This window comes from Amphiprion ocellaris, chromosome 16 (assembly GCF_022539595.1).
Source record: "Amphiprion ocellaris isolate individual 3 ecotype Okinawa chromosome 16, ASM2253959v1, whole genome shotgun sequence".
In the NCBI taxonomy this organism is placed as follows: domain Eukaryota; kingdom Metazoa; phylum Chordata; class Actinopteri; family Pomacentridae; genus Amphiprion; species Amphiprion ocellaris.
The window spans coordinates 28,108,519-28,121,843 of NC_072781.1; the positions used below are offsets into that span (position 1 = coordinate 28,108,519).

The following is a 13,325-nucleotide window of genomic DNA, read 5'->3' on the forward strand; positions in this document are numbered from 1 at the left end:
ACTCTGATTTCCACTGATAACGCCTGTGCCAAGTCTGAGGAAGCGGCTGGTCTGTTTCTCAGAGCTAAGTTGTGAAAACAGTGTATTTTTGTGGAGTCGATTTACTGCAGTTCTGATTGGTGGTACTATAACATGTTGTGTACACAATTAGTACTGCTGAAGCTTTTGTTGCCCTCTTATCTTCTTGTGCCCTTTTTCATCAATCTGAAGTTTCAAAATCAGATTTTTCAGCTTCTCTTGACAATTCTTTTCTGTATGGAGCCATGATGCAGACATAGACAGATAAACACAGCCAATAAGCCCTAAACTGAGCAAGTTCTAGTGTCTACAGCTCATTTTATAACCATGTTCCTGCAGTTAGACTGATTGGAAATCAAAAGTGGACAATATAGTCCTTCTAAAGTATTATTTTTGATTGCTAATAAGCGTAAATGCTCAACTGTACATAATAGAAATGATGCAATTATTTGGAGGTCATATAGTTTACAATTTAAGTGATATTGTATATATATTAACGTCTGTGGCATTCTTTACATCCCAGAAAGCAATTTTTACACAAGTAAAAAAAAGTCAATAAATCCTCATGCTTCTTCTACATTAACCAAACTACAATGTCCTTCCATTTTATTCCCTGTTTCATATTCAGAGTAAATAACGTAAGGAAAACCTGGAAAACCCTTTACACAAACAAACAAAAAAAGATTTATAATAGTAATGAAACTGTCAGACTCAAAGATTTCTTGCTCTGAGATAAGAAGAAATGAAACATTTAATACAAACTGAAAACATCTGATTGTGTGAAAGTGGAATCTGTTGAATCTGCAAAGTTCCCAAGACATAAGGATTTACTTAATATTTAAATCTATTTATATTCAATCTACAAACTGCAGTAGAGGCTTTTGCTTTCTGACGTCGGTTGAAACTTACTTACGATATTCACTTCTATTACTGATATATTTGGAAAAATACAAATAGCAGTACAAAAACCTGATGGAATGTTCAGCTGCTTGGTGAATGTACAGCAGTGAGGCAGTAATTCTAGTTCAGGGTCAGAATATGAATGCTAACAATTGCAGCTGAGTTTCTTTTGCTAAGGCTTCGTGTCTTTACAGTACATTTTCTACAGTCTGACTTTTGACCCTCCTTTTCTTATTTCTAGCAGAGAAATTGAGGCCTTGTCTGCTGCTTCCAACACCTCGATGTGTCCTTTTCATCACACATTCTAAGGGATTTTTAGAGATAAAATAAAAACCAGGAAACTGCTCTGAGATTTTATGCAGGAGACCTTTTTGAAAGTTTTATTGAAAGGCCCTTGAAAAATTTAAGGAACACCTGCAGAGTGACTTATCTGGAAGAGGACATCCAGCAGTGTTGGTTTGTGATAGATTGATTTATATTTAATTGATAGAATTAAATTATCACATGTGGATCATCTTCTCTGTTTTATTTCTTCCGGCAGGTCGAAGCGCCCTGTTGCCATGCCGATGCCGAGAATAGATGCCGCGATTCCCATGATCCCTCACCAGCAGGTAATTCTACCCATAATGCCTTTCTGCTGCTTTAGACCCACCTGGATGATGTCATGAAACTGATCAGCTGTTGTCCGTTGGAATCATTTAACTCTTCCCTTCTTCTTGTTGTCTTTAAATGCGTTTCGTCGTCACGTTGCTAGTTTGTGTTTTCTTTGTATTTTGTCCTCAGTGTCTCAAACCTTTTCATGTAAATTTGTATTTTGTTTATAAGCCAAATGTGGAGTTATTTCACATCAATTTCATCATCACATATCAACTATTTGTTCGTTCTATGTTCAGTGCCCAAAATTTGTGCATCTGAAGGGAAAAAAAGGCTAAAGTATCAATAAATTAGTAAATAAACGTTAAATAACTAAGAGAATAAAAAATGCATGCTGTAATAAAAGCTCAAATGGATAAAGAAATGATAGATTGAATAAATAGGGAGCAAAATTAATAAATCTATATAAAAAAACTCATGAATAAATAAGTACAGAACCTAAAGAAATACATGTCTAGATAAATTAATAATTGCACAAATAAAAGAATAAATACTTTTGCTGAAATAAATACAAGAAAGAAAAAAGAATTAAAAGTGTAAATCTAAATTATTAAATATGTAAATAAAAGCTGAAAAAATAATAAATACAGAACTCATTATTTCAATGCATAAATAATACAAAATAAATATGTAACTATATCATTAAATAGACAAATTAAAGCTGAAATAAACTAAGAAAATTAAATCAATAACAGCATAAATGCTCAAATAAATAAATAAAATACAAAATATTAAAAAAAACTAAGAAATGCTCAAGTTAAAAAAGTCAATAAAACAATAAAAAAAATAAAAGTTACAGAACTCGGTCATATGATGCATGAATAATCAAAGTACAAAAAAACCCCAACAATAGTGAACTCTATAACCAAGTAATAATTAATGATTGAATAAAAACTTCAGTGAATGAAGGAAAAAAGAGTGAGAAATAGAGAATTAAATACATATGCTGAAATGGAAAAATGCAAGTAATATAAAAAAACACATAAATAAATAACTCCAAATTATAAATAAATAAAAATAGAGAAAATTTTATATATTTTTCTTATTTCCATTCATTACAACATTTTATTTATTAATTGATGCTTTTGACAATTTATTAAATCATCTATATGTTTAGTCATGTATATGTTCTTAAATTTATAAGTCATTTGTGGTTGTACTATTTATGTTTCTGTAAACAACATCTGGACTCGTCGGATTGTCTCTGTCAAAAATCAAACAAAGACATAAAAACACGTGAGACACACACACACACACATACACACACACATACACACACACACACACACACCCTGGTTGGCAACTCGTTGCTGCTTCCTGGTGATTAGAGTCTCTTTGCTCTGAGGGACTGTCAGAAAAAAAAATCACCAGTTAAACCTCAAGAAAAGCATCTGTCAATAAAATCATGGAAATGATCAAGTTAACATTTCAACTGAACAACAGCTGCGTAGACAATTTTGAGTGCATTTAAATAAAGTTTAACTTTGAACAAAAACTTAAACAAAATAAAAACAGGGGCATATATTAACCCTCTGAACCCAGAGCAGTTTCCAGGTGTTTTTTGCTCCTGTAACATTTTTCCTCACTGTGGACTCATTTTTCACTGCAATATAAAATCCTGCACCTCTATGGAAACAGAACAACCATGAAGAAGAGAGAACTAAGACATACCTTCTGTGGAGTATGATACAGTTTAAAATGCTGAATTTCTTTCATTATTTATTTGTCAAAAATTGAGGAAAAAAATCTAAACATTTTTTCCCCACACCTTTCGTTTTCCAATATACTTGAAAAAATGAGTGACTACATATTGTAGATAGTTTACTATTTAGTTTTTTAAATAAACGATTAATTCATTTTGTGAGTAGTTAATCTGTTAGCATACTTGTCTCCTATCCGCTTTGTGTGTAAACACTGCCTGCAGTTCAACCCAGTTCAGCCAAAAAGTTCCTGAATTTTTGTCACATGACTGTTGGTCACAGCTGAGTCACTCTTGATTTCACTGTTGTGCAGTGAAGAGGATTTTTTTTTCTTTTTTCAAGAATGTGGTTCCCGCAAACAATCAATTTTTGGTGCATTTTTAAAGAGAGATGTGGAATTCAGTAATTTGGATAGAACGGCACATCACACGTGTAGTTCAAGGACCATCAGAAAGTTCTGTTGTTACATTTCCTGGCTAAATACGTGGTGACTTTTTAAAGATAATGTCTCTCAAGCCTGCTGGTGGATTTTGGGGTTCAGAGGGTTGACCTTAAAACTTGTTTCTAAACATATTGATCAGATAATACCCAACATTCTCTGCTCCCTCCCCCTCCTTTCTTCTCCCCCTGACTCCTCCCCTCCTCCTCCATCTGCCACCTCAGTCGGTGCAGGTAAACGGCCGGCTGTCAGCCTGCAGTGCCTCCTCCGGGCCTGCAGAGGCCGACTCTCCCAGCAGGAGAGCAGCGGCGGTCAGCCCCGCTCAGAGGAGGCAGTATAACTCCCCCATCGGCCTGTACTCAGAGGAGACTCTGAGGGAGATGGCGGCTATTCAGGCGGGTCGGCCTACGGGGTACGTAGAGACCAAGAGGAGGTTAATAACGAGGCTAACGAGCAGTGGAGGAAACGTGAGGCAGAGCTGATTAAACAGCGCTCATTATGGATGATTCTGCATTTATATGAACCTCGATCTGTGGAAAAACTCTCTAAATTATAGAAAAATAACATCTGACAAGTTTAGTTTTTGTATATAGTGACGCTTGGTGGTCAGATTGTAGCCTTGCAAGCAGACAGGCATTAAGGTAAACCATAGCTCCATCTAATATGTGCCTCAAATGTCACTTTTAGCGTGTCTGTTGTACGAAAATTAAACAACCTGTTGGATAAAACAGGTCTTTACCATGTAAAATACCAAAAGGTCTAGAAAATCTAATTGTTACCATGTTTTTTTAATAAACACAAAAGCATTATCTGCTACTTTAGCCGAAACAAACTCATGTTAGCCTAAACAAGATGACATTAGCTGCTGCAATAGCTCAAATTATATAGCATTACCTGCTACATTAGCCTAAACAAGACACGTTAGCCTAGAGATAATGTTAGCCGCTGCTTTACTATAAATAGTACAACATTACCTGTTACGTTAGCCTAAAGTCTGGAAAAAGAAGGTACTGTTACCCTAGCTTGGCACACCAAGACTGGAAGCTGAGGGAAAATGTTATCCTAGCTTGCCACAAGAAGTGTACACAGAGGGAAAATGTTAGCCTAGCTTAGCACAAAGTCTGAAAGCAAAGGGAAACTGTTAGGCTAGCTTAGCACAACAAGTGTACACAGAGGGAAAATGTTAGCCTAGTTTAGCACAAAGTCTGAAAGCAAAGGGAAACTGTTAGCCTAGCTTAGCATAAGTGTACACAGAGGGAAAATGTTAGCTTAGCTTAGCACAATGTCTGAAAGCAGAGAGAGACTGTTAGCATATCTTAGCTCAAAGTCTGGAAGACGGAATCGTTAGCCTAGCTTAGCACGAAGACTGGAGGTAGTGGGAAACTGTTAGCCTAGCTTAGCACAGTGTCTGAAAGAAGAGGAAAACTGTTAGCATAGCTTAGCTGAAAGTCTGGAAGAAGAAGGTACTGTTAGCCTAGCTTAGGACACAAAAAATGGAAGCTGAGTGAAACTGTTAGCATAGCTTAGCACAACAAGTGTACACAGAGGAAAACTGTTAGCCTAGCTTAGCACAATGTCTGAAAGCACGGAGAGACTGTTAGCATAGCTTAGCTCAAAGTCTGGAAGAAGGTACCGTTAACCTAGCTTAGCACAACAAGTGTACACAGAAGGAAAATGGTAGCCTAGCTTAGCACAATGTCTGAAAAAGGTAATGCTAGCCTAAATAAGAAGCATTAGCTGAAACAAGATAACAAACTGCAATGTTGTCCAAAAGAAAACTGTTAGCCTAAATAATGTAGTTTTAGTCTTAACTAGATTTTTAAAAAGCTGCTATGTCAGCCTAAACAAGATAACATTAGCTGCTACTTAGGCCTAAATAAGATAACTTTACTATGCTACATTAATCTAAACAAGATAATAGAAGCTACTATGCTCGTTGAAAGATAACGTTAGTCACTACTTTAGCTTAAATATGATAACATTACCTGCTACATTAGACTCAGAAAGCTAATGACAGCCTTAGCAATATAACATTACAATAAACAAGACAACATTAGCTGTTGTTGAGAGTTGAAAGATAGCGTTAGCTGCGACTTGGCCTAATATTGTTACCTGCATCATTAGTTTATACAAGATGACATAAGTTGCTGTCTTAGGTTAAAGAGAACATTAGCTGCTACTTATGCCAAAATAGGATAACATTAGCAGCTATGTTAGCCTAAGCAAGAAAACATAAAGCTGTTATATTAGCATAAAAATAATGTTAGTTACTACTTTATTTTAGGTAAGATAGTGTTCCTTTCTACATTAGCCTAAATACGCCAATGTTAACCTAAGTACAAAACATTGGCCTGAATAAGATGAGACAAACTGCTAGCTTAGAAATGATGTTAGCTGCTAGCAAAACAAGATAACATGGGCTGCTGCATTAGCCTAAGTAAGCTAATGCTAGCCAAAGTTAGATAGCCATCAACCTACAACAGTAGCATGAGTTGCTATGTTAACCTAAAGACAATGTTAGTTGCAGTCCAAATAAGATAACTATAGCTGTTACATTAAGCTAAACAAGCTAATGATAATGTTACCATAGAAAATAAAAAATTGTGTTTTTAGAATGTTGGTATTGACTTGATACCCAAGTCTTGGATATCTTTACTGTTCAGTCACTAATAATCAATACATATGACAGTAAGTTAAAGCGCCACAGCTCATATCTCCTTCAGTATGTACAACGGTAAGTGAACACATCACTGTTCTTACATCCTGATTCTCAGTGCTGTCTTCAGTTCTGTAGTTGGTTCAGTTTATTTCCAGTCCAGTCGTCACTTCAGCCCTGCCTCTCAGGCTCCTGACAACATGATGATCAACACATCAGCAGAAGGAGAATAAATTTAAAATAAAGTTAAAATAAAGAAAGTACAGTAGTTTTATTCCACCACTCAGAAGTGTAGATGAAATAAATACTGAATGAGAAGATGGAAATGCTGAACGTTGACTCTGAAGAGGAGGAGAAAGGTCTGAACATCAAAACATTCAGTGTCGTTAAAAACAAAACAAAACCGACATACTTGACATTCCTGCGATGACGATGGGCGCTGTTGATGAAGAGCAAGGAGGAGGAGCAGAAGTTAATATATGTGGCAGATAAACATCTATATAAAACTATAATCATATGCTCAAGCTCACAACCATGCAAGCTGCTTTTTTATTAAATTCACCTTTATAACATCCTCAGCAAAGTCATTTCAAACACCTGAATGTCTTATATAGAACAAAAACACTGAAACAAATATTTACTGTTATGGTCAAAGCAAGTTTAAGATAGTCAGGCTTTTTTGTTTTAGCTGGCTAAACTAAACCAAAGAGTATCACTACGATGGTTATACTTTTTGTTTGTTAACCAGGTTTTATTTGTTAGGCTCTGAACACTCTACCATAAAAGTAGTGTGTGTTACATGACTCTTTTTCTGCACAAAACGGACCAATCATGTGCCGCCTACGTCAGTCAGATGAACAGGTTGTTTTAATAGAGAGCAATGAAAAATCTAGAAATTCATTATGGTCCAAAGTGCTACTACTGCAAATGATTAAAGAAAGGAATGCTGTTAATCACTTAAGTTAATATTTTTGTTTTCCCGCTCAAAGTCTCTCAATGCAGAGGCAAATTTTTTTCCCCACACCTGCGAGCACTTTTATTTTTCCATTATACTTGAAAAAAATGTGACTTTATATATTCTAGATATTTTACTGTTTATTTTTAAAATTTGTTACACTGCCTGCAGTTCAACCCAGTTCAGCCAAAAAGTTCATGAATTTTTGTGACTTGACTGTTGGTCACAGCTGAGTCGTTCTTGATTTCGCTGTTGTACAGAGGAGAGCAGAATTTTTAGTTTTTTACAGAATGTGGTTTCTGCAGAGACATGTGGAATACAGTGGTTTCGATTAAATGTTAAATTGCATTTTTAAGCTTAGATTTGTTTTCCAGTGGCATGGCTCGTCTTAGATGTGTAGCTCAAGGGTCTTCAGAAAGTTAAGAATTCGTTGTTTTTACAGTTTCCGGCTAATAAGTGGTGACACTTTTAAATTACAACAGTGCTGCTGCTGCAAATAATTAAAGAGAGGAATGCTGTTAATTACCTAAATTAATATTTCTGTTTTTCCACTCAGACTCTTAGTGCAGTTGTTTATTTCTAACTTACAGCTGCACATTAAAGCTGTTAAACTTTATACATTTAAACATGATACTGAAGAAGTGCATTCAGGCTGTCCAAAAATCACAAATTTACTTCAGTTTTTGACCAAATTAAAGGGAATTTAATGTTATTGATTGAATATTCTCGGTGATGAATACCAACAGACTGATCAGTTTTCTAGCATTAGCAGCAAATCAGGGCCAAAGATAAAATCATTTTCTGCATCACTAAATGAATGCATCTTCGTTTTTACAAAAACGCAACACATTCAGATAGGTAGATACTTCATTAATCTCCTTGGGGAAATTTAAAAATTCTATTTAAAATTTAAAAAGAAAACACTCGTTGAACCTGATGTCTCGAGATCAGTTTTCCTGCTGTAACTGCGCAGCTTCATTTAGTGCTATTAGTAATGTACAGCTAAAGAAGGTTTTCAGGTTTGTTCACTCAGACACAATATGTGTCTGGTTCTTCTCAAACTCTGAACAGAACCTCCTCCAGATCAGTTTAGTAACATTAGTTACCATGGTAATCTAGCAGGTTAGTAGAGAAACACCTTAATGACAGGGAAAACTTCAGGCTCAACAAACCTGCTAAACACATTAATAGTCTGGTCTCTTGTTTTTCTTCTGTTTGTAATTTGTCTTCTGTGCTTCTGTGTCTCTGTCACTTTCTGTTTTGTTTCGATCTTCACTCTATTCTTGTTGTGTCTTAGTTTGTTGTTTCTTCACGTCTTTGTCTTGTTCCCTGATTGTCTACCTTGACGTTTGTAGCTTTGTGTTTGTCTTGTGTTTACCTGGCTGTTGGCAACCTTGTGTGTCCTGCATCTCTTCTCATATCCCTGTCTTTCTCCTTGCTGTAAGTTTTTGAATGAAGTTTGTCTTTTTTTGTCATAGATGTGATTCTGTCTTGAAACTTCCTGTCATTGTCTCACGACTATCCACTTTGGAAGAACAAGCAGTTTGCCAGAAATAAGGCAGGAGTTTTGAGACAGAATCACACAGAGTACAGGATTTATAGTCACTGCTTACAGTTCCTAATTGGAAACTTGCCTCCTGTCCTTAAGAAGTCTTATTATGAAAAGCAGTTGTCTTATAATCAGGGTAGCCCTTTATTCAGATTCAATATGATACTATTAAGAGAATGACCAATATATCGACTGTTATTAGCCTCTTAAAGATACACACAAAAAAAATAAAGTTTGGGCTCAACATAAACAATCTTTTTGAGTCAAGACAGCAAACTTTTATTTATATTACGTCCAACAAACAACCTACATTAACTTAGTGGAATTATCTTTTTTCTGTACAGTCAAATGTATTTTTAATGCCTAATGACTTAACTACTAATAGTATAAACTAAAGTGCTTTCTAACTCAAAGTTGTGTAATCAGTCACAAAATAAACTTAGCTAGCTGTATAGGAATGTCTGTCTCTCTATATGTCTATCTGTCTGTCTGTCTACATATCTCTATATCTACATGTCTATCTAGCTCTATATCTACATGTCTATCTATATATATCTATATCTACATGTCTATCTCTATATCTACATGTCTATCTATCTCTATATCTCTATATCTACATGTCTATCTCTATATTTCTGTATCTACACGTCTGTCTCTCGCTATATCTCTATCTATATGTCTATCTCTATAGCTCTGTATCTACATGTCTATCTCTATATCTCTATACCTACATGTCTACCTCTCTATATATCTCTATATCTACATGTCTATCTATCTCTATATCTACATGTCTTTCTCTCTCTATATATCTCCATATCTACATGTCTATCTCTCTATATATCTCTATATCTACATGTCTATCCATCTCTATATCCACATGTCTGTCTCTCTATATCTACATGTCTGTCTATATCTCTATATCTACGTGTCTACCTCTCTATATCTCTATATATTTCTCTGTCTATCTCTATATCTTTCTGTCTCTCTATCTCTATATCTTTCTCTATCCATCTCTATATCGGTATCTGTATATCTTTATCTATCTCTATATTTATATCTCTATAGATATAATAAAAACAGTCTAAATTCTCTTATTGCAGCTTCTTAACTGAATATTTTCTGGTCCTCCTCTGTGACAGTAACCTGAATATCTTTCAAGACATTTGAGGAAACACTGATCCACCTTCTTCACAATTTTTCTGACATTTTAGAGACAAACAGCTGATCAATGATTCCAGAAAATATTCCAGTGACAGCAATCAATAGTTTTATCTCATGCAGTTTAAGGATATATAAAGAATATCAGCTGCGGTCAGGATGTCTCACCCATCCTTGAAAATCCAGTTTTGTTGCTCTGAACTCATTGAATTCTTGTGAAATCAGCTGAAAGTTTGCTTCAAGACTGTTGTGATGAACTGAGGATTCAGCCAGGAAAAAATTTTCATGAAGATCTGAAGGAGATTTTCAGAACATCACCGTCCTTCATCTTTCCTCATCTCTGAACTTTCTGTCGGACGCCGAGCTGCTGTTTTAACTTTCCGTTCGTCCTCTGAACTGAAGGACTCAAGAACAAACCGAATGTGTTTTCTAACTACATCCTCTCCTCTCTCTTCTTTCTCTTCCTCTTTCGTCTTTCTCACCTCCCTCCTTCTGGTCAAACCAGGTTTTCTCCCCCGCTGCTCCCAAGTTAGTATCCTCTCCTGCTGAATGCTTCGATGTGTGTTTGCTCTGTTCTTTAAAGGCATGGTTTGGTGCTGTGGCTGGTTTTAGATGGAGAATGCTACGAGAAGGTGTATCAGTACGCTATTTTCGGGTAGTTAAATGATTATTTTGCGGGATGAATTTCAAAATAAAAGCCTTTTTTTAAATTTAGGAACAGCAAGACTATAATTTCTGATGTAGGTTTTGGTTTGTTTTTTTCTTCTGGCACAATAAAATCCTGAAGTTCTATGGAAAGAGCACAGTCATGACTAGAATTACAGAGAACTTCAAACTGTCGTGGGTGCAGGATGTCACAGTTATAATACCATAAATCTTTAAAAAACATAAAATGAAGGAACGGAAGTTGAATTTCTTGGATTAATAATTCCTACAAAATGTTTTAAAAACCTGGAATCAACTTGTACAACATTTCCCATGAGCCTACAGGTATTACAAATGCTGTAAAAAAAAAAAAAGTATGGCTCTACATACTGTAGATTTATTACTTTCAGTTTAAATGTATTTCTATACTTGTCATCTCTCTGCTCTGTGTAAACACTGACTGCAGTTCAACCGAATATTTCCTGAAATTTTGTCATTTGACTGCTGGTTGCGGTTGAGTCATTAATGGCTTCACAGTTGCACCAAAGAGCACACAATTTCTTGTGACAAAACTTCAGCACATATCAATGTTGTTAATGCTGCTGCTAATGCTAAAGCTAACACTAATGCTATTGCTTGGTTAGCGGGATGTGCAAAAGTAAGACTCATTTTGTCAACCAAACACTAAGATATTTGTCCATGACGTTCTGTTTTCAAGACAAAACTGAAGTAAATATCAATATCGTTAATGCTAATGCTAATACTAATGCTAGGTTAGCGGGATGTGCAAAAGTAAGACTCAAAATGACAGCAAAACACTAGGATATTAGTCCACGACATTGTGTTTTCAAGACACAAACTTAAGTTATTATCATTGTTGTTAATGCTAACACTAATGCTAATGCTAGGTTAGTGGACCTGCAAAAGTAAGACTCATTATGTCAACAAAACACTAAGATATTAGCCAACGACATTGTGTTTTCCTATTTTTGAGGTGAGACATGAAGAATACAGTGATTGTTTTGAAATATCAAGATTATAAGCGTAGATTTGGTTAGTTTTCCCAACAGAAGAGTAGATGAGAAGTTCAGACACCAGCAGAAAGTTGAATATCAATGTTTCTGACTCTGTTAAATGGTGTAATTCATGCATTTTTTCAAAAGTGCCTTTTTGCAGCTAACTATTTCTACCTGATACTCAGAGCAAATTAAAACAAGCAACAAGGTTTTCCTCCAGACTCAGTTCTGTTTTGGAGATATTTTGCCTCTTTTGGGTGTATTGGGTGCATTTATTAATGTTGTGGAGCCAATCAAAATCTGACTGTGGAGCTGACTGAAGTAGAAATTTAAGACATAGCTGAGTGCTAAAGGAGTTAGACTACATTGAATGACATACAGTCTGCAGCTAATGAAACAGCAGGGAGCTAATTATCCCATAAATCTCCTCTGGGTTGTTAGTTGTTGTTTGCGGTGTGTTTATTGGCTCTGCATGAACCTTGAGGATCATTCATTTGTTGTGGAAAAGCAGCAGAAGTGATAAATGATTAAGTTTCTGCTCCGATACGATCGTTTACGCCTCCTGGCATTTGTGTAGCGACAGTAAAGGTCACCGTCATCTTTCTGAGTTTGCTGCTGCAGTGACATTTCATGATGGAAGCATGCAGATGTTTGAAGCATGGCGTTTAATTGTTGCCGTTTTTAAACGGAGCAGATAAGATCATCGTCTCTAACTGGATGTGCAGATTCTGGTTTGTCCGTTTGCTGTTGTGAAGGGAAAATAGGATTTTTTACCCACTGTTAGTTGATTATTTTGTGTTTGTTTGCCACAAAAATTAGAAAAAATGCAGATAATTGCAGAATAACATTTTCATTTAGATGCAGCATATAATATTAGTGCACTTTTGATGCTGAATAATATATTATAGATGGGACTTTTTCTGTCAGTTCCAATAAACAATTTCTCAACACCTTGTTTAAGTTCTTGTAAACAGAAATAAATGTGCAGATAAATGTTTTACATTTTTTTAATATGGATAATCTTCTGCTTAAAGTTACTCAAATTTGGCTTTAAAACATACACTGCAAAGTGTTTTTATATTTAAAAAAATTAACTGTCATTGTGCAGATTTTCCCAGTATTTTAAAATTACATATAATAACACAGATTTTTTAAAAATTAAAAATCAGTAGTTTTACAAATAGTAACTTGTTTTTTTTGTAAAGTTTGACTCTGAAATCACACCATTAACTGTATTTAAATTGTATGTTATTTTAGACATATTTACCATTTTTTTTACATTATTTGAACTTTACAGTATTTTGCTGTTTCCTTAAGCACTTTATAACTGTACTTTTGTCGAAGAATTAATTTTCATTTTCCAGATTTTCCATTTTGTTGAATTACAGATAATATCTAGCAAAATTACAGTTTTTAAAAAATTTGATGTTGAGGCTGAAAATACACATAAGGTCCACATAAAAAATGTTCTATAAAAAGTATTTTTTCGTATAGTAACTTTTTAATTCGGTGTTTGACTGAAAAAAATGTATTACTTTATTTAAATCTGTGGAAAATCTGAATTTAAAAAAAAAAAAATTGGATACTGAGGCTGAAACTACACATAAGTTCCACATTAAAAAAAACTTGTTTTTT

The 13,325-nt window shown here is 34.9% G+C and overlaps 1 protein-coding gene across 8 annotated transcripts in view; it reads left to right on the forward strand.

The window, feature by feature from the left end:
• The window catches only part of LOC111579916 (LIM domain-binding protein 3-like), an 84,936-nt gene that overhangs the window by 49,483 nt on the left and 22,128 nt on the right, over window positions 1-13,325 (forward strand). For 6 of the 8 annotated variants that reach the window (XM_055018251.1, XM_055018255.1, XM_055018257.1 and 3 more), the window contains 2 exons: window positions 1,460-1,529; window positions 10,535-10,557. In XM_055018251.1, coding sequence (XP_054874226.1) covers window positions 1,460-1,529; window positions 10,535-10,557 — 93 coding nt within the window. Of the gene's footprint in view, window positions 1-1,459; window positions 1,530-3,935; window positions 4,124-10,534; window positions 10,558-13,325 lie in introns of all 8 variants that reach the window. The other 2 variants (XM_055018253.1, XM_055018254.1) reach the window with 1 other exon arrangement.